The following is an 18,557-nucleotide window of genomic DNA, read 5'->3' on the forward strand; positions in this document are numbered from 1 at the left end:
GTAGCACATGGTGCTCCGTGAGCGCACGTTCTTTACTAAGTTACTCTGTGAACGCTGATAAATCACCTCCTTGTCCATGTGCATCTTCCTAAAGCTGTACCTGTAGCACGTGAGTGCTCCGTGAGCACCCGTTCTTTACTTAGTTACTCTGTGAACACTGGTAAATCACCTCCTTGTCCATGTGCATCTTCCTAAAGCTGTACCTGTAGCACGTGATGCTCTGTGAGCGCACTTTCTTTACTAAGTTACTCTGTGGACGCTGGTAAATCACCTCCTTATCCATGTGCATCTTCCTAAAGCTGTACCTGTAGCAGGTGGTGCTCCGGGCCACCCTTTCTTTACTAAGTTACTCTGTGAACACTGGTAAATCACCTGCTGGTCCATGTGCATCTTCCTAAAGCTGTATCTGTAGCACGTGGTGCTCCGTGAGCGCCCGTTCTTTACTAAGTTACTCTGTGGACACTGGTAAATCACCTCCTTGTCCACGTGCATCTTCCTAAAGCTGTACCTATAGCACGTGGTGCTCCGTGAGCGCCCTTTCTTTACTAAGTTACTCTGTGAACATTGGTAAATCACCTGCTTGTCCATGTGCATCTTCCTAAAGCTGTACCTGTAGCACGTGGTGGTGTGTGACCGCCCTTTCTTTACTAAGTTACTCTGTGGACGTTGGTAAATCACCTGCTTGTCCATGTGCATCTTTCTAAAGCTGTACCTGTAACACGAGGTGGTCTGTGAGCGCCCTATCTTTACCAAGTTACTTTATGAACGCAGGTGTATCACCTCCTTGTTCATGTGCATCTTCCTAAAGCTGTACCTGTAGCACGTGGGGCTCCTGGAGCGCCCGTTCTTTACTAAGTTACCCTGTGGACACTGGTAAATCACTTCATTTTCTGAAGTAAATACAATGAGACGTATTCAACAGAACTTTTAGTTGAATATCTATGTGTGGTGAAATATCCTTTGTTACGTTTTAAAGACAGCAAAGAAGAGATGTCTTTTACAGCCAGATAACTATTGTGTATTCACAGTACATTGCATTTGCATTCAGTAATTTTGAATCTCTTTCCAATCAACAGGAACGACACCTTGAATGTACAAAATATTTATGTATAATGAAGATAATACTTGAAATCTGCAAAACAGCTGTAAGAAACAATGTGTAACAGAATCACGCTAAACATTGGTGCAGTCAGAGACAGAGGAACCTGAACATAACCTGACAGATCCTGGAAGAATCAGTCAAGGGCAGTTCAGTGAAAGTCTGAGCTGTGCACCTCCACGCCACACGACTAAAGGAATGAACTCTAGAAACAAATTAAGGCAACAGCACTGATCAACCACCAGCTTTGAATGGATCAGTATGAACTGGTTACCGCAGTGCTCTGCTTCCTAAAATGATGACAGATCATCATTCAGTGCTCTAGGTGTATTGTAAACTCTTTCTAGCCAAACCACAGCAACCAGAGCAAAGCACAACAGAGTGGAGACAAACAACTGAAGGGTGAATGAAAGAGGAGTTCTGCTATTTAAATTACAGAGTACTGTCCCAATTTGCACCAACCAGAAGGAGGAGGATTAATCTTCACCCACAAGCATCAAACACTGTTATTTATTCTAAAGACACAGTCACAAAGAAGCCTGACACATATTGTGAGTGTGGCAAGAATTTAGTTACTATTGTATTTTATTGTTAAATTGCAAATCAAATGTTCTGAATACCAACACATACAGCAAATGTGAGAATAGTACAAGTGTTTTATCAACCATGTTGGCCCGTCAGGAAACACAGTCGTGGGAAGTGGACAAATATATCCCTGACCCAGAGACACCAACCAAGAAAGAAAAATCATACACGTGCAGCGAGAGCTTTAATTTGTCATTGCTACAAAAGCACCATCAGCAAACTCACACAGGAGAAGAACTATTCTATTGCATTGAATGTGTGCAAAGCTTTAGTCATTTAGCACTCCTTAAAGAGCATCAGCGATCACACACAGGGGAAAAGCCATTCAGATGTAGTGACTGTATAAAGAGCTTTTGTCAGTTATCACACCTCCAAAGACACCAGCAAACACACACAAGGGAAACACCATACAGTTGCAGTGAATGTGTGAAGAGCTTTAGTTGGTTATCACACCTCCAAGTACATCAACGAACACACACAGGGGAAAAACCATACCATTGCAGCAAGAGCAATCAGATCTCCAAAGACATCAGCAAACACACACAGGGGAAAAACCATTTGATTGCAGTGAATGTTGCAAGAGTTTTAGTCGCTTACCAGACCTCCAAGTACATCAGCAAACACACAGGGGAAAGACCATACTATTGCAATGAATGTGGAAGTAGTTTTAGTCGGTTATCACACCTCCAAGTACATCAACGAACACACACAGGAGAAAAACCATACCATTGCAATGAATGTGGAAGTAGGTTTAGTCAGTCTTCAGCATTAAGGAATCACCAGCGAACACACACAGGGGAAAAGCCATTCAAGTGCAGTGAATGTGTGAAGAGCTTTAGTCAGTTATCAGGTCTCCAAAGACATCAGCAAACACACACTGGGGAAAAAATATATAATTGTAGTGAATGTGGAAGTAGTTTTAGTCAATCTTCAGCATTAAGAAATCATCAGCGAACACACACAGGGGAAAAGCCATTCAACTGTAGTGAATGTGTGAAGAGCTGACATCGATCGTGCTTATAAAGCCATCAGCAAATTATAAAAGATGATTATGTTACAATTATGTGGGATGTTTAAATGCCAGAAGATTATTAGTAGATTATATAAGACCCGTGTAAGAACGAGGCGTACGTAAAAGCTCCAGAAGTAACTTGTGTTGTTTATTGTAGAAACAGTAATTCTATCCGTAGAGAAAGCATCCCGACCTCCGCCTCTCTCCGCAACCGTCCACTCTCTCAACTCACGCACCTTCCATTCCATCGCACGCTCACCATTCTCCATTTGTATCCTCGCGCACACACAGCACACACATTCTCACATTCACCTTCTTGCGCTCCCACCTGGATATAGGATATAACAACCCGATTATCAGAAAAGATGAAAAAAAAAAAATCATAAAATCATAAAAGTGTCTGTTCTCAGCAATTGCTCATTTCTCTACAAATAAGAAAAAGAAATGAAACATCACAAAACCCTCTGGGACTTTAGCACAGTGCGGACTAAAAAAAAAGAAAGTGTTGATTTTTATTCTATGAAGTAGAGCTATAAAGAACAACATCCAAGAACACCTGAACAGGCTACCTGTACAAGCAACACTATGAACAATGCTTGGACTAACAGGGGGATCAGTGATAAAACCCTTAAACCCAACACACTTGAACCAATTTAACAGTGTTCACTTTATGGTTCTGTGACAGCGTTAGAGAACACGTTCCAAAGGTAGAAGTAAAGGTGGGAAAATGTTAGCAGTAATTCTTAGTGGTTAATGCTTGCAATGCACGACATCTTCTGCTGTTAGGAGCTAGAATCGAGAATCATTGACTCACAGCTTTACATTTCTGGAACCTTGGCACTGGAAAAGAAATCTGAATTCAGAAGAAAAGAAACATGAATGATTTTCAAGACTGTTTCCAAGCACAAAGGAATCCCCATTGTATATAAACTCTGCTGGTTAATGCATGAACTTGAAATGTATGTGCTGCTTGTGAGCAAACAGTGAAAGTATGTGATGCTGTTGAGACTTTCTTAGACCAGGAATGTCACTGACTGCAGCATTCTGAATCACTTGAAAATGAGCTGTGTGATGCTGGAACCCTCAAATACACAGTGTTCTCATAGCCCAACCTTGCGTAAAGGAAGGAATTCACCAATCAAATATGCAAGTCAGAAGAAATAAAAATAAACCTCTTCAGTAGCCAAAGATGGCAAAAACTAATGCATCCACTGAATTAATTTCAACAAATTGCTGAGTTCCTGCTGCAGACCATCATCTCCACCACCCAGTAGTGTTAGTTTGGAACGAGGTCACTTTCAGAACTAAGAAGAAAAACTATTACTTGCTGCTAAAGAATAGAATAAAATATGGAATTTACATAGCACAACTGTCACTCCCAAGGAAGCATCCTGGTGCTGCGTGGGGAGACCATAGCTCTCGGAAGTGACAGCCTGGGGGGAACAAGATTAATGTATGAGTGACTGGCAAAGAGCTTCAGGGGCATTAAAAATCCAAGTCTTAAGCTGTTTTCTGAAAAGTGCTTAAGATACCAGAATGAGCACAGCATACCTATGCCTTCAGCGTTTCGTCTATGCAGGTATGTTTCAAATGGAAGGTTTCGTGAACCGATGAGTCGATAGTCTCAGCACCTTTGACTAAAGATGGAATTGTGATGGATAATAACTTGCAGATTCTGCACCTATAGGATAATCCTCAGGCACCAGTCTGGATCTGAATATTCAAAGCCATCATATTGAGGTGACTCAGACTTTGCATTTGCACCAGAAGTGGCATCCAGTGACATCACCGATGACATATAGTGCTCACCTCGGCACAAGCACATCTGTTCCCTTTTTCCTATTCCTTTGGCGCAGATCCACCAACCACTTTTTCAAAGAGTCTTGCGTTTTCTCACAGAAATGTTTCCAACAAGTGCCGTACCATGACTCCTTCCAAGAGATAAGAGGTTGATGATCTTCATGTGATGTATTTTGTTAGACAGCATTTTCAATTTAACCAACTGCTGCTGCTTTCTGATTTGCACAAGCACTTTGCAGATGACCAAGACCCCCTCTAGTCATCCTTTGAAACCATCTTATATGCTTGAGAAGTATACGCAGCAACATATTGTTTGATGGCAATATTGCTGCCTGTTTGGTTTCTGCACTAGAACTTTTGTTTACTGCAACACTGTAACCTGTGTATGTCTAGTTATGCAACTTAAAAGCTTTTTTATTATGTATACTTTTTTAACAGTTGTAATGGTTTTAAATAACTGCATAAAGTTAATCATATTAAAGGGGTCAAGCCCTGTACAGATTGTGAAGGACAGATGTCCATAACGGATCCTCATTGTCCCTGGAGCCTCAGTTCGGACCACGACTCCAGGTCCTGTGCCAGAGCAAGCACCCAAAGGCCATCAAGGACCATGAGCCAAGGCTCTTCCTGGCCTGGGCTAGGAACGAGAGTCACAGTTGACACTGCTTCCAACCTCGCCCCAGGTCACAGCCGCTCTACTCTTCAGGTGGAACGAGGGGAAAGCACAACAAGCATTGCAATAGAGGAATCACCTCGATGTCCTCCGACTCCCCTGGAACTAGAGTTAGTTGTCATAGAAGTGGTTCCTTCTCCAAGCTGCCCCGCTTCGGTGACATCACTGGACCTGGCCCAGAAGTGTTTCGACCTCCACGAGTCTGTCCCCGAACTTCCTGGATCCTTTAGTGCCGGGGCCCTCTCTCCCAGCAGTTATGACACCTGCCTTCCCCAAGTTCCAGGCTCCAGTTTCTGATCTGGCAACATTTCTTAATGGCATGCACTCAATCTTTGCCTGGCATTCCTTCAAGCCTAAGCATTGTATGCCCTCCTATGTTTATGTCCTTGGCTCTGAAGCCATTATTCACCATCCCATCTGGAGCAACGTCGACTCGTCCATCTGTCAATCCAGCTTTTAGACATGTCACGTTTCCGCCACCTATTACATGGCCCACCCCGCCACCCCCCATGCTGCCACTACTCCCACTTCCAGTGCCAATCGCTGAAATTGTGCCTCCGACTAAGTCACAGAAGGAAGCACAAAGAGTGTTGGAGGAAAAAAGGTATACATTTTGAGCATCAATGACCAGGGATAAGAGATTGCAGGCCTGCCTTCTGCAAGAGGATTAGACACCACTCGAGAGATGGAAATGGACATTCCACCTGGGCTGCCGACACAGGAAGTGCTGTCCTTCTATTTGGTGATGAATGAGGCAGCTGACCTGGTAGCTGAGGTCCAGAGCTCCCTATAGTCAAAGTTAAAACTAATGTCTTTATGGAGGTCCTCCTGCAGGTGGTGCCTACTGCTGAGCTGTTACTGCTTTTCAGTGATGCCCTGCTGGATCTAGTCCTGGAGGCCTGGGAGAAACCAACTTCTGCCCCAACAGTCAACAGGCTCATGTTACTCTGACACTGGAGACCCTCCATTTCTCTCTTCCCATACCTCATCTGAAAGCTTAGTTATCCAGGCTTCGTGGTCATCTGGACAGTTGGCTAGGAGCTTTTCAACAGTTCCCTCAGACAGAGAATGTAAGCGCCTGGGGCAAATTGCTTTTTCAACAGAAAGCATGGCATTGAAGTTCTTAAATACAAACTCCTTTGCGAGATGGGATATGGCTGAGATGGTTGTGCCTCACATCACAGAGGAAATGTGCGTCCACTTCCGAGAGGAGGTCCTGGATGGTCAGAACTCATCATGCCACATAATAAAATCTGGACTGGACACTGCTGATTTAATAGCCGGAACCATGGGTGCTTCGATCTCCATCCGTAGACACACCTTTGTTACGCACTTTTGCCTTCTAATCCTAATGTCGAGGCCAACCTCCTGTTTGACAGGGCATGACTGTTTGGATTTAGAAGTTCAGGGTCAGATAATCTGGAGCCCGCTTTGTGGGACTTCAATTGCCACCTCCTACACCAATTTTCCACATTTTCATGACTGTTGAAGGAATTCTCCTTTCGCCAACTTCGACCTTACCAACTCCAAACCCAGCAGTAGCAAAACCGCTGGTCAAACAGTATAAGGGTCGAGCCAGAGAAAAGGGCTGTGAATCCATCCAGCAAACCTCTTCTTCAGTCTCCTCTTCCCTTACACTAGCAGGAAAGAAAATGTACTCGCTTATCCTAACCCACTTGCAGTGTCTGGTATTGTCCTCCTTAGTCTTGGCACTGAAGGCTGATACTTCGGATCAGTGGGTCCTGCAAATCATAGGACTAGGCTACACCCTGTTATTCCTCCAGGCTCCATCTCCACCATCCACCAGTCGCACCCCCTGTAGGAGGCTGGCCTGGTTTGTAGTGGGTACCTAAGGTACTTACACTTTATACCAGGTCCAATTATCCCATATTAGTTAAATGTAGGCAGTGTCTAGAAGCCAGTAGCTGTGGATGAGCAGCCAAGCCTTATCTAGGAGATATGCAAAGCTCATGCAATACCACTGTAGTCACACAGGAAAAATAGTCAGGGGCATATTTATACTCTGTTTGCGCCGGACTTGCGTCGTTTTTTTTTTACGCAAATCCGACGCAAAGCTAACTCCATATTTATACTTTGGCGTTAGACCCGTCTAGCGCCAAAGATCTTGGAGTTTGCGTCATTTTTTAGCGTGGACACCTACCTTGCGTTAATGATATGCAAGGTAGGCGTTCCCGTCTAAAAAATGACTCCAAGGCATGTGCGCCTTATTTAAACTCCCGTGCAAAAATGACGCACGGGAGTGGGCGGGTCAAAAGAAATGACGTCCAGCCGCTTTTGCGTCATTTTTTAACGCCTGGTCAGGGCAGGCGTTAAGGGACCTGTGGGCTCGGAAGGAGCCCAGAGGTGCCCTCCCTTGCCCCCAGGGACACCCCCTGCCACCCTTGCCCACCCCAGGAGGACGCCCAAGGATGGAGGGACCCATCCCAGGGAACTTAAGGTAAGTTCAGGTAAGTATATATATATATATATTTTTTGTGGCATAGGGGGGCCTGATTTGTGCCCCCCTACATGCCACTATGCCCAATGGCCATGCCCAGGGGACATAAGTCCCCTGGGCATGGCCATTGGGCAAGGGGGCATGACTCCTGTCTGTGCTAAGACAGGAGTCATTTCAATGGGGGTTGGGAGTCAAAAAAAATGGCGCAAATCGGGTTGAGGCCAATATTTTGCCTCAGACCTGACTTGCCCCATTTTTTGACGCCCAAGCTCCATTTTCCCCTACGCCGGCGCTGCCTGGTGTGGGTCATTTTTTTTCACGCACACCAGTCAGCTGCGCCGGCTAACGTCATTCCATAAATAAGGCGCCTGCATGGCGCTTTGGAATGGCGTTAGCCGGCGTTAAAATGTTTGACGCACAACTGTGTTGGCGCAGTTGTGCGTCAAAAAGTATAAATATGGCCCTCAGTGTTATAAAAATAAAGGTACTTTATTTTGGTGCCACAAATGCCATAAATACCATGGAGACTATACTCCCTTAGGAGGTAAGTAATACACAAATTATATACACTAGTATGCAGAAATAAGCATGAAAACAGTGTGTTAGAAATGGGGTCTTTAGTTGGCAGTCAGGTTACCCCCTGTCCAAGAAAGGACCCTCACTCTAGTCAGGGTAAATCACACACAATCCAAATTATCCTGTGCCCACCCTCTGGTAGCTTGGCACTGAGCAGTCAGGCTTAACTTAGAAGGCAATGTGTAAAGTATTTGTGCAATAAATCATACAATAACACCATGTAGCACCACAAAAATACACCACACAGTGTTTAGAAAAATAGATATTTATCTTGATAAATGCAGGTCAAAACGATCAGATGCAATAAGTAAATGTAGAGATATCACTGAAAAGTGATATACAGTGTCTTGAGTCTTTTTAAAGCAAACAAAGTCTCTTTCAAGCACAAAGTACGTGGTTCGCATGAAAAATCTCTGCAAAGGGCCGCAGAGGAGGAGATGCGTTGAAACAAAGGGGTGTGCGTAGATTTCTCGGGCCGCACACAGCGATGCAGTGTTTAGTTTCCACGCAGGGACGGCTGTGCATCGATTTCTGGCGCTCGGTCGTGGATCCTCTTTGGGTTGTGGGGTATTCAGACGCCCCGGGGACGGTGCGTGGATTTCCTGTGCTGGCAGGACGAAGTCACAGGAGCTGCGTCGATCCAGTGGGCGGTGCGTCGAATTTTCTACTGCACGACAGGCGCTGCGTCGATTCATCTTTGGAAGTCAGGCTGTGTCATTCCGGCTCGGCTATGCGTCGATCCACTGGGCCGTGCGTCCAATTTCCGGTAACTACGCTGGCGCTGCGTCGATCTTCTTGTTGCAAAGTCAGGCTGCGTCATTCCGATTCGGCGTGTGATGAAATTTTCAGCATGGTGCAGGCTGTGCGTCGTTTTTGGCAGGCTGTGCGTTGAATTTCGCCACACAAGGAGTCCTTCTTGAAGAGATAAAGGGGGTCATTCTGACCCCAGCGGTCATGGACCGCCTGGGCCAGGGTTGGCGGGAGCACCGCCAACAAGCTGGCGGTGCCCCGCAGGGCATTCTGACCGCGGCGGTTCAGCCGCGGTCAGAAAGGGAAAACCGGCGGTCTCCCGACGGTTTTCCGCTGCCCTGTAGAATCCTCCATGGCGGCGCAGCTCGCTGCGCCGCCATGGGGATTCTGACACCCCATACCGCCATCCTGTTCCCGTGGGGCCCCTGGGGGCCCCTGCAGTGCCCATGCCAATGGCATGGGCACTGCAGGGGCCCCCGTAAGAGGGCCCCACTTTGTATTTCAGTGTCTGCTTTGCAGACACTGAAATACGCGACGGGTGCCACTGCACCCGTCGCACCTTCCCACTCCGCCGGCTCAATTCTGAGCCGGCGTCCTAGTGGGAAGGCTGTTTTGCACTGGGCTGGCGGGCGGCCTTTTGGCGGTCGCCCGCCAGCCCAGTGCAAAACCCAAAATACCCTCAGCGGTCTTGCGACAACCACTCAGGAAGATGTGCAGCACAGGACAGAGTGCTGGGGGCCAGAGCTGCACGTTGCACGAAGAACTTCATGGAAGGATGCCGACAAGCCTTGGCAACTGCAAAACAAGTGGTGCATGGGGTACTGTGTTGCACGGGGAGGTAAGCCTTTATCTCCAGCAAAGTTAGACAGTAGGACGTCAGGACCGTCGGGACCACTTCAGTCCACCACCTGTGATTCAGGGTCGACACAACTTGTCAGGAGAGGGGACCCACGCAGCCGGTCATCGTTGCAGAGCGGTATCTGAGACGCAGGGGAGTGACTCCTTCACTCCAAGGGAGATTCCTTGGTTCTTCTGGTGCAGGCTGAAGGCAGGCTGTCCTCTGAGGATGCACGACTGGGAAACAGTTGCAGTTGCTGGCAGGACCTGAAGATGTTGCAGGAGTCGTCTTTGCTTCTTTGTTGCAATTTGTAGAGTTCCTGGAGGGTCCAGATGCAGTTTTTCAGTGAGAAGATGAAGTAAAGGATGCAGAGGATTCCTGCTGGAGTCTTGCAGTCCAAATCTGAAGAACCACCCAAGAGAGAGGGTGGTGATGGACAGGGGAGTAGTCACTCCCCTTTCCTTTGTCCAGTTTCGCGCCAGAGCAGGGACTGGAGGTCCCTGAACCGGTGTAGGCTGGATTATGCAAGGAGGGCACCAAATGTGCCCTTCAAAGCATTTCCAGTGGCTTGGAGAGGCTACCCCTCCCAAGCCTGCAACACCTATTTCCAAAGGGAGAGGGTGTAACAACCCTCTCCCAAAGGAAATGCTTTTTTCTGCCTTCCTGGACTTGAGCTTCTCAAGCAACAGGAGGGCTGAGAGGTGGCAGCAGCTGGGGCTTCCTGGAAATCCTCAGAAGGCTGGAATGGCAATACTGGGGGTCCTCTAAGGAGCCCACAGAGTGCATGGAATCATACAACCAATACTTGCAAAAGTCTTGGGGTATGATTCCAACATGTTTGATACCAAACATGCCTATGTTCAGAGTTACCATTATGTAGATGGACATAGGAAGTGACCCATATCCAGTACACGTGTAAAATGGAGTCCCCGCACTTCCGGGGAAATGGTCCTGGAGGTTGTGGGGGCACCTCTGCTAATGCAGGGGTGACCTCACATACAGGTACTCTGCACCCTGCCCTCAGGATGGAAGGCCTGCTATAGGGGTGACTTATAAGTGACCTGGTACAGTGTACATAGCAGTGAAAGAGTGCATGCACCTTTTCACGAAGGCTGCAAATGCAGTCCTGCAGAAGCCTTTGCAAGGGCTCCCTATGGGTGGCAAAAGAAATGCTGCAGCCCATATAGATCCCCTGGAACCCCAAAGCCCTGGGTACCTAGGTTCCATATACTAGGGACTTATAAGGGGGCACCAGTATGCCAATTTTGGGTGAAATACTGGGTTACCAGTATGCAACAATAAAATTTAGAGAGCGAGCATAATCACTGGGGTCCTGGTTAGCAGGATCCCAGTGAACACCGTGAAGAACACTGACATCAGGCAGAAAATGAGGGTAGCTGTAGGAAAGTAGCCTCTTTCTAGCATGGTTACCCCCCACTTTTGGCCTGTTTGTGAGTGTGTGTCAGTGTGTTTTTACTGTGTCACTGGGATCCTGCTAGCCAGGACCCCAGTGCTTATAGTTTATGGCCTAATGTGTATGCTTGTGTAGTGCCTAACTGTTTCACTGAGGCTCTGCCAACCAGAACCTCGGTGCTTATGCCCTCTCTGCTTTTAAATTTATCACTGTAGGCCAGTGACTTCATTTACCAATTTCAATTGGCATCCTGGGGGCTCTACCATGGATCCCCAGTACTGCGAAACCAGCTCTCTGAGGATTGCACTGCAGCTACAGCTGCTGCCACCCCACAGACAGGGTTCTGCCCTCCTGGGGTCTGGGCAGCCCAGTCCCAGGAAGGCAGAATAAATAATTTCCTTTGAGAAAGGGTGTTACACGCTCTCCGTTTGGAAATAGGTGTTAATGGCTGGGGAGGAGTTGCCTCCTCCAGTCTCTGGAAATACTTTGAAGGGCACAGATGGTGCCCTCCTTGCATAAGCCAGTCTACACAAGTTCAGGGAACCCCCAGTCCCTGCTCTGGCACGAAATTGGACAAAGGAAAAGGGAGTGACCACTCCCCTGTCCATCACCACCCCAGGGGTGGTGCCCTGAGCTCCTCCAGTGTGTCCCAGACCTCTGCCATCTTGAATCCAGGGGTGTAAGGGCACAACGGAGGCATCTGAGTGACCAGTGCCAGCAGGTGACGTAAGAGACCCCTCCTGATAGGTGCTTACCTCACTAGGTGGCCAATCCTCTTCTGAGGGCTATTGGTGGGCATTTCCTCAGATAACAACTTGCAAGAATACACCAGAGTTCCTCTGCACCTCTCTTTTCGACTTCTGCAAAGGATCGACCGCTGACTGCTCCAGGGCGCCTGCAAAACTGCAACAAAGTAGCAAGAAGACTACCAGCGACATTGTAGCGCCTAATCCTGCCGGCTTTCTCAACTGTTTCCTGGTGGTGCATGCTCTGAGGGCTGTGTGCCTTCACCCTGCACTGGAAGCCACGAAGAAATCTCCTATGGGTTGACGGAATCTTCCCCCTGCTCCAGCAGGCACCTAACTTCAGCGTCACCGGTACTCTGGGACCCCTCTCATCCTGACGAGTGTGGCCCCTAGACTGTCCAGTGGTTCACTGTCCAAATTTGGAGGAGGTAAGTCCTCTTCCCTCTCCATACAGTAATCCTGTGCACCGCGTGAACTGCAGCTGCTAGGGCTTCTGTGCACTTTTGCAAGGAATTCTTCACGCACAGCCTAGCCCAGGTCCCCAGCACTCCGTCCTGCATTGCTCAACTCGCTGAGTTGACCACCGGCTTGGTGGGACCCTCTTTTGTAGGGTTGAGACGACAGCTGTGCTCAGTTTTCTTGAACACATGTTCAAGTACTTCTGTGGGTGCTGCCTTCTTGTGCGTGGGCTCTGTGTGTTGCTGAGGGCCCCCTCTGTCTCCTCTCCCAAGTGGCGACATTCTGGTCCTTCCTGGGCCCAGGCAGCACCCTTTTTCTTCAACTGTGACCTTTGCAGCTAGCAAGTCTTGTTTGCGGTCTTTCTCCAAAGAAATAACGCTGCATCCTCCAGCACTCCGTGGGACATCTCCTGCACAAAGGAGAAGTTCCTAGAACCTTTTGTTGTTGCAGAATCTTCAGCTTCTTCCATCCGGAGGCAGCTATTTTGCACCTTCATCTGGGGTTTAGTGGGCTCCTGCCTCCCACCCCCCGGACACTTTCGTAAACCCTTGGACTTGGTCCCCTTCCTTTGCAGGTCCTCAGGTCCAGGAATCCGTCTTCAGCGCTTTGCAGTCTGTTGTGGTCTTTACAGAATCCTCTATCACGAGTTTAGGGCCAGATGTAGGAAGCGTTTTGCATTGTGCAAACAGCGAATTTCGCTGTTTGCGCCATGCAAAACGCACATCGCGATGCTCATTCCAATTTTGCGAGTCGGTAACCTGGTTACCGACTCGCAAAATGGGAATGCGACTCACAAATAGGAAGGCGTGTTCCTCTTCCTATTTGCGATTCGCATCGCGATGTAGAATTGCTTTGTGACCGCGAATGCGGTTGCAAAGCAATTTGCAGTTAGCACCCAGTTGGGACCCCTTCCCCTTTGTGAATGGCTCTAAAAACATTTTTGCAGAGCAGGCAGTGGACCACTGCCTGCTCTGAAAAAATTAAACAAAAACGTTTCATTTTTTCGGGTGTATTGCAACTCGTTTTCCTTTAAGGAAAACGGGCTGCAATACAAAAAAAAACTGCTTTATTTACAAGCAGTCACAGACATGGAGGTCTGCTGTCTCCAGCAGGTCACCATCCCTGTGAGTGCTGCGAATCGCAAGGGGGTCGCAGATTGCGACCCACCTCATTGATATTAATGAGGTGGGTCTTTGCGACCCCCTTGCGATTCGCAGGTGGTGTCAGGGACACCATCTTGCATCTGGGTTTGCGACTCACAAATTGCAAGTCGCTCAGACTCGCAATTTGCGAGTCGCAAACCCAAACATACGTACATCTGGCCCTTAGTTTGTTTCTGGGGAAGTAGTATCACTTTACTCCTACTTTTCAGGGTCTTGGAGTGGGGTATTGTGGACACCCTTAGTGTTTTCTTACACTCCCAGCAACCCTCTACACCCTACACTAGCCTAGGGGTCAATTTGTGGTTTGCATTCCACTTTCAGAGAATATGGTTTGTGTTGCCCCTAGGCCTATTGCATCCTATTGTATTCTACAGTGAACTACTTTTCTAACTGTTTACTTACCTGATTTTGGTTTGTGTGTACATTTTGTGTATTTTACTTACCTCCTAAGGGAGTATATTTTCTGAGATATTTTTGGCACATTGTCACTAAAATAAAGTACCTTTATTTCAAGTAATTCTGAGTATTATGGGCCGTATTTATACTTTTTGGCTTTCAATGGAGCTTGGGCGCAAAAAAATGGGCCAAGTCAGGCTGAGGCAAAATTTTCGCCTCAACCCGATTTGCGCCATTTTTTTTTACTCCCAACCCCCATTGAAATGACTCCTGTCTTAGCAAAGACAGGAGTCATGCCCCCTTGCCCAATGGCCATGCCCAGGGGACTTATGTCCCCTGGGCATGGTCATTGGGCATAGTGGCATGTAGGGGGGCACAAATCAGGCCCCCCTATGCCACAAAAAAATAAAATAAAAATTACTTACCTGAACTTACCTTAAGTTCCCTGGGATGGGTCCCTCCATCATTGGGCGTCCTCCTGGGGTGGGCAAGGGTGGCAGGGGGTGTCCCTGGGGGCATGGGAGGGCACCTCTGGGCTCCTTCCGAGCCCACAGGTCCCTTAACGCCTGCCCTGACCAGGCGTTAAAAAATGACGCTAAAACGGCTGGACGTCATTTTTTTTGACCCGCCCACTCCCGGGCATCATTTTTGCCCGGGAGTGTAAATACGGCGCACATGCCTCGGAGTCATTTTTTAGACGGGAACGCCTACCTTGCATATCATTAACGCAAGGAAGGTGTCCACGCTAAAAAATGACACAAACTCCAAGATCTTTGGCGCTAGACGGGTCTAACGCCAAAGTATAAATATGGAGTTAGTTTTGCGTCGGATTTGCGTAAAAAAAAACGACGCAAATCCAGTGCAAACAGAGTATAAATATGCCCCTATGTTTCTTATGATATAGTACCTATATGATATAAGTGGTATAGCAGGAGCTTTGCATGTCTCCTAGTTCAGCCTAAGCTGCTCTGCTATAGCTACGTCTATCAGCCTAAGCTGCTAGAACACTACTACTCTACTAATTAGGGATAACTGGACCTGGCACAAGGTGTAAGTACCATCAGGTACCCACTATAAGCCAGGCCAGCCTCCTACATCCAGTGTGTCCCAGACTTCAGCCATCTTCCTTTGCAAGGTGGGGGGGCACTCTGGAGGGCTCTTAGTGGCCAGTGCCAGCAGGTGACGTCAGAGACCCCTCCTGATTGGTCCATACCTGATAAAGTAGCCAATCCCCCTCTCAGGGCTATTTATGGTCTCTCCTGTGGATTCTCTTCAGATTCTGCTTGCAAGTTTCCTTCAGGAATCCTCTGCAACAACTTCAGACTCTTCTGACCTCAGATCAACCGCAGCATTCTGCTCCAAGAAATGCTGTAACTGCAACAAAGTTTCTACAAGAGACACTTTTCTCAGCTCCAAGTCAGCAACTGCAACAGTGTCCATGGTGTGCATGCTCTGGGGACTCCCTATCTTCATCCTGCTCCAGAAGGACTGAAGAAATCTCCCGTGGAGTGATGGAGTCACTCTCCTTCTCCAAGCAGGCACCTTCCAAGACGATGACCGGTACCCTGGGACTCCTCTCACAATGACAAGCGTGCTTCTAAGGACACAGAGGGTGGACATCATCGACATAGACTGTCCTGAGGTCTTGCTGACGCAATTTGGAGGAGGTAAGACCTTGCCTTCCCCGTCAACGACGGCACCCCTGTGTACTGTGTCTTCTTCACCTCCTGAGGCCTCTGTGCACTCTTTGCAAAATTCCTTCATGCACAGCCTGGCCCAGGTCCCCAGCACTCCACCCTGCGATGCTCAACTCGCTGAGTTGTTCTCTGGCGGCGTGGGACCTTCTTTTGTTGTGCTGCATCAACCGCGTTTTGCACCTCTTTTGAACCCAGATCCTGCAGCTTCTCGGGGTGCTGGTTGGCATCCTGAGGGCTCTCTAAAGTGCTGAGAGCCCCTTCTTCCTCCTCACCCACAGTTGAGGCCCCCCCAGGTCCCTCCTGGGTCCATCCAGTGCCATTTTGATGAAAAATGCACTTTTGCCGTAACCAAGGCTTGTTGGCGCCTTCCAACACGAAATCTTGTCTGCAACAATCTTCACGCCGTGGGACATCTTTTGCATCATGCAGGAACCTGCTGGCATCTTCCTAGGGTGCATTTCTGCAGTCTTCGACTAACCAGGGACTCTTCATTTGCGCCCTCTTCTGGGTTGGCAGGGGCTCCTGACCTTCCTGGAACTTCTTTCAACTTCTGGACTTGGTCTCCTTCCTTTGCAGGTCTTCAGGTCCTATAATCCAGCAGTTGTTCTCTGCAGACTTGGTTGGCTGCTGCAAAATCCCAGAACCGAGGTGTAGTGTGTCCTAAGGAAACTTGCAGTACTTTACTCCTGCTTTTCTGGGCTCTGGGGTGAGGTAATTTACTTACCTTTACTGTATTCATACTCTCCCAGCGATTCAGCACACACTACACTTGTCTAGGGGGGAATTCATGATTCACATTCCACTTTTTTAGTATATGGTTTGTGTTGCCCCTAGACCTATTTTCTCCCCATTGCATTCTATAGGATTCTATAGGATTCTATAGGATTTCCTACTGTTTGCATTGTTCTATGACTATTTACTTGTCTAATTCTGGTGTGTAGTGTATATATTGTGTATAATACTTATCTCCAGAAGGAGTATTCTCTCTAAGATATTTTTGGTACTGTGTCACCCAAATAAATACCTTTATTTTTGGTAACACTGTGTAACTATAAGTGGTATTGCATGAGCTTTGCATGTCTCCTAGTTCAGCCTAAGCTGCTCTGCTATAGCTACCTCTATCAGCGTACGCTGCTAGAACACTACTACTTCACTTTTAAGGGATAACTGGACCTCTTATAAGGTGTAAATACCCAAGGTACCCACTACTTACCAGGCCAGCCTCCTACAATAACCATGGCAAAAAGAGGGTACTTTCCTACACAACCCCTCCCAGCCCCCCCCCCCCAAAAAAAAGAGGGACAGTAAGGCTAACCTTGCCCAGATGAGTCTTCATTGTCTAAGTGGACATATCTGGAGAGTCCATCTGCATTGGAGTGGGTACTCCCAGGTCTATGTTCCACTGTATAGTCCATTCCCTGTAGAGATATGGACCACCTCAACAATTTAGGGTTTTCTCCTTTCATTTGCTTTAGCCTTGAGAGAGGTTTGTGGTCTGTCTGGACAATGAAGTAATTCCCAAAGAGGTATGGTCTCAACTTCTTCAAGGCCCAGACCACAGCAAAGGCCTCCCTCTCTATGGCTGACCAACGCTTTTCTCTAGGGGTAAATAAAGTATATTAACAATACATTATTATTTAATAGTACACACTTCTGCTGATAAAAGCTACTGGTTGATCGTGGCCCTCTGTAGTTAGTTGTGATAAAACTGCCCCAACCTCTACCTCTAAAGCATCAGTCTGAACGATGGTCTTCTTGGAGTAGTTTGGGCTTTTTAAGACAGGTGCACATGGCCTGCTTTAGTTCCTCAAAAGCTTTCTGATAGCTAGCTCTCCATAATACCTTTTTAGGCATCTTCTTTGAGGTGAGGTCATTAAGAGGGGCAGCAATGGAGTCATAGTTCTTAATGAACCTCCTGTAATACCCAGTGAGACCAAGAAAGGCTCTGACCTGGGTCTGTGTTGTAGGGGGAGCCCAGTCTAAAATAGTCTGGATCTTCCCCTGTAGTAGTTCAATCTGTTCTCTACCTACCAGGTGTCCCAGATAAACCACCTTCCCCTGCCCTAATCAACCTTTTGAAGCCTTGATAGTGAGGCCTGCCTTTTGCAGAGCCTTTAAAACTGTCCAAAGGTGGAGCAGGTGGTCATCCCAGATGGAGCTAAAGACTGCAATATCATCAAGATATGCTACACTGAAAGCTTCCAGACCTTGGAGGACTGTATTCACCAACCTCTGAAAAGTGGCAGGTGCATTCTTCAAACCAATGGGCATAACTGTAAACTGATAATGCCCCCAATGGTTGAGAAAGCTGTCTTTGGTTTAGCTTGTTCTGATAGTTTGATCTGCCAATACCCTGCAGCCAAATCAAAAGTGCTTAGATACTTGACAGAATCCAGTGTATCTATTAGCTCATCTGCTCTGGGTATAGGGTGAGCATCAGTCTTGGTGACTGCTTTGAGCCCTCATTAATCCACACAGAATCTAATTTGCCTTTTTTTGAGAGGGAGGTTTGGGTACAAGCTCCAGAGTGCTCAATCACTCCTAGGTCAAGCATTTTCTGAACCTCAGCTTTAATGCAGTCACTTACATGGTCAGGCTGCCTATAAATCTTACTTTTGACAGGTACACTGTCCCCTGTATCAATGGCGTGCTCACACCATGTAGTCTGACCAGGTGTCCGAGAAAAGGGTTCAGAAAATTGACCTAGAGATTCTTGCCGTCCTCCTTCTGAGCCTCACTAAGGCAGTCTGTTAGGACTACTCCATCCACTGAGCCGTCAGCTGCAGTTTTGGATATGAGATCAGGTAGACGGTCACTCTCTTCTTCCTGTCCCTCATCAGTGGCCATGATCAGGGTTAAGTCAGCCCTGTCATAGAAGGGCTTCAGGTGGT

General features: G+C 47.6%; 2 protein-coding genes across 2 annotated transcripts in view; one reads left to right on the forward strand and one right to left on the reverse strand.

The window, feature by feature from the left end:
• Positions 1-18,557, reverse strand: part of LOC138287238 (zinc finger protein 664-like) — a 946,449-nt gene that overhangs the window by 200,057 nt on the left and 727,835 nt on the right. The gene's annotated exons all lie outside the window — the stretch shown is intronic.
• LOC138288405 (zinc finger protein 436-like) lies at positions 1,766-2,689 on the forward strand. The gene has a single exon (XM_069229964.1). The coding sequence runs from the start codon at positions 1,766-1,768 to the stop codon at positions 2,687-2,689; it is 924 nt and encodes a 307-aa protein (XP_069086065.1).

Source organism: Pleurodeles waltl, chromosome 4_1 (assembly GCF_031143425.1).
Source record: "Pleurodeles waltl isolate 20211129_DDA chromosome 4_1, aPleWal1.hap1.20221129, whole genome shotgun sequence".
Taxonomy (NCBI): domain Eukaryota; kingdom Metazoa; phylum Chordata; class Amphibia; order Caudata; family Salamandridae; genus Pleurodeles; species Pleurodeles waltl.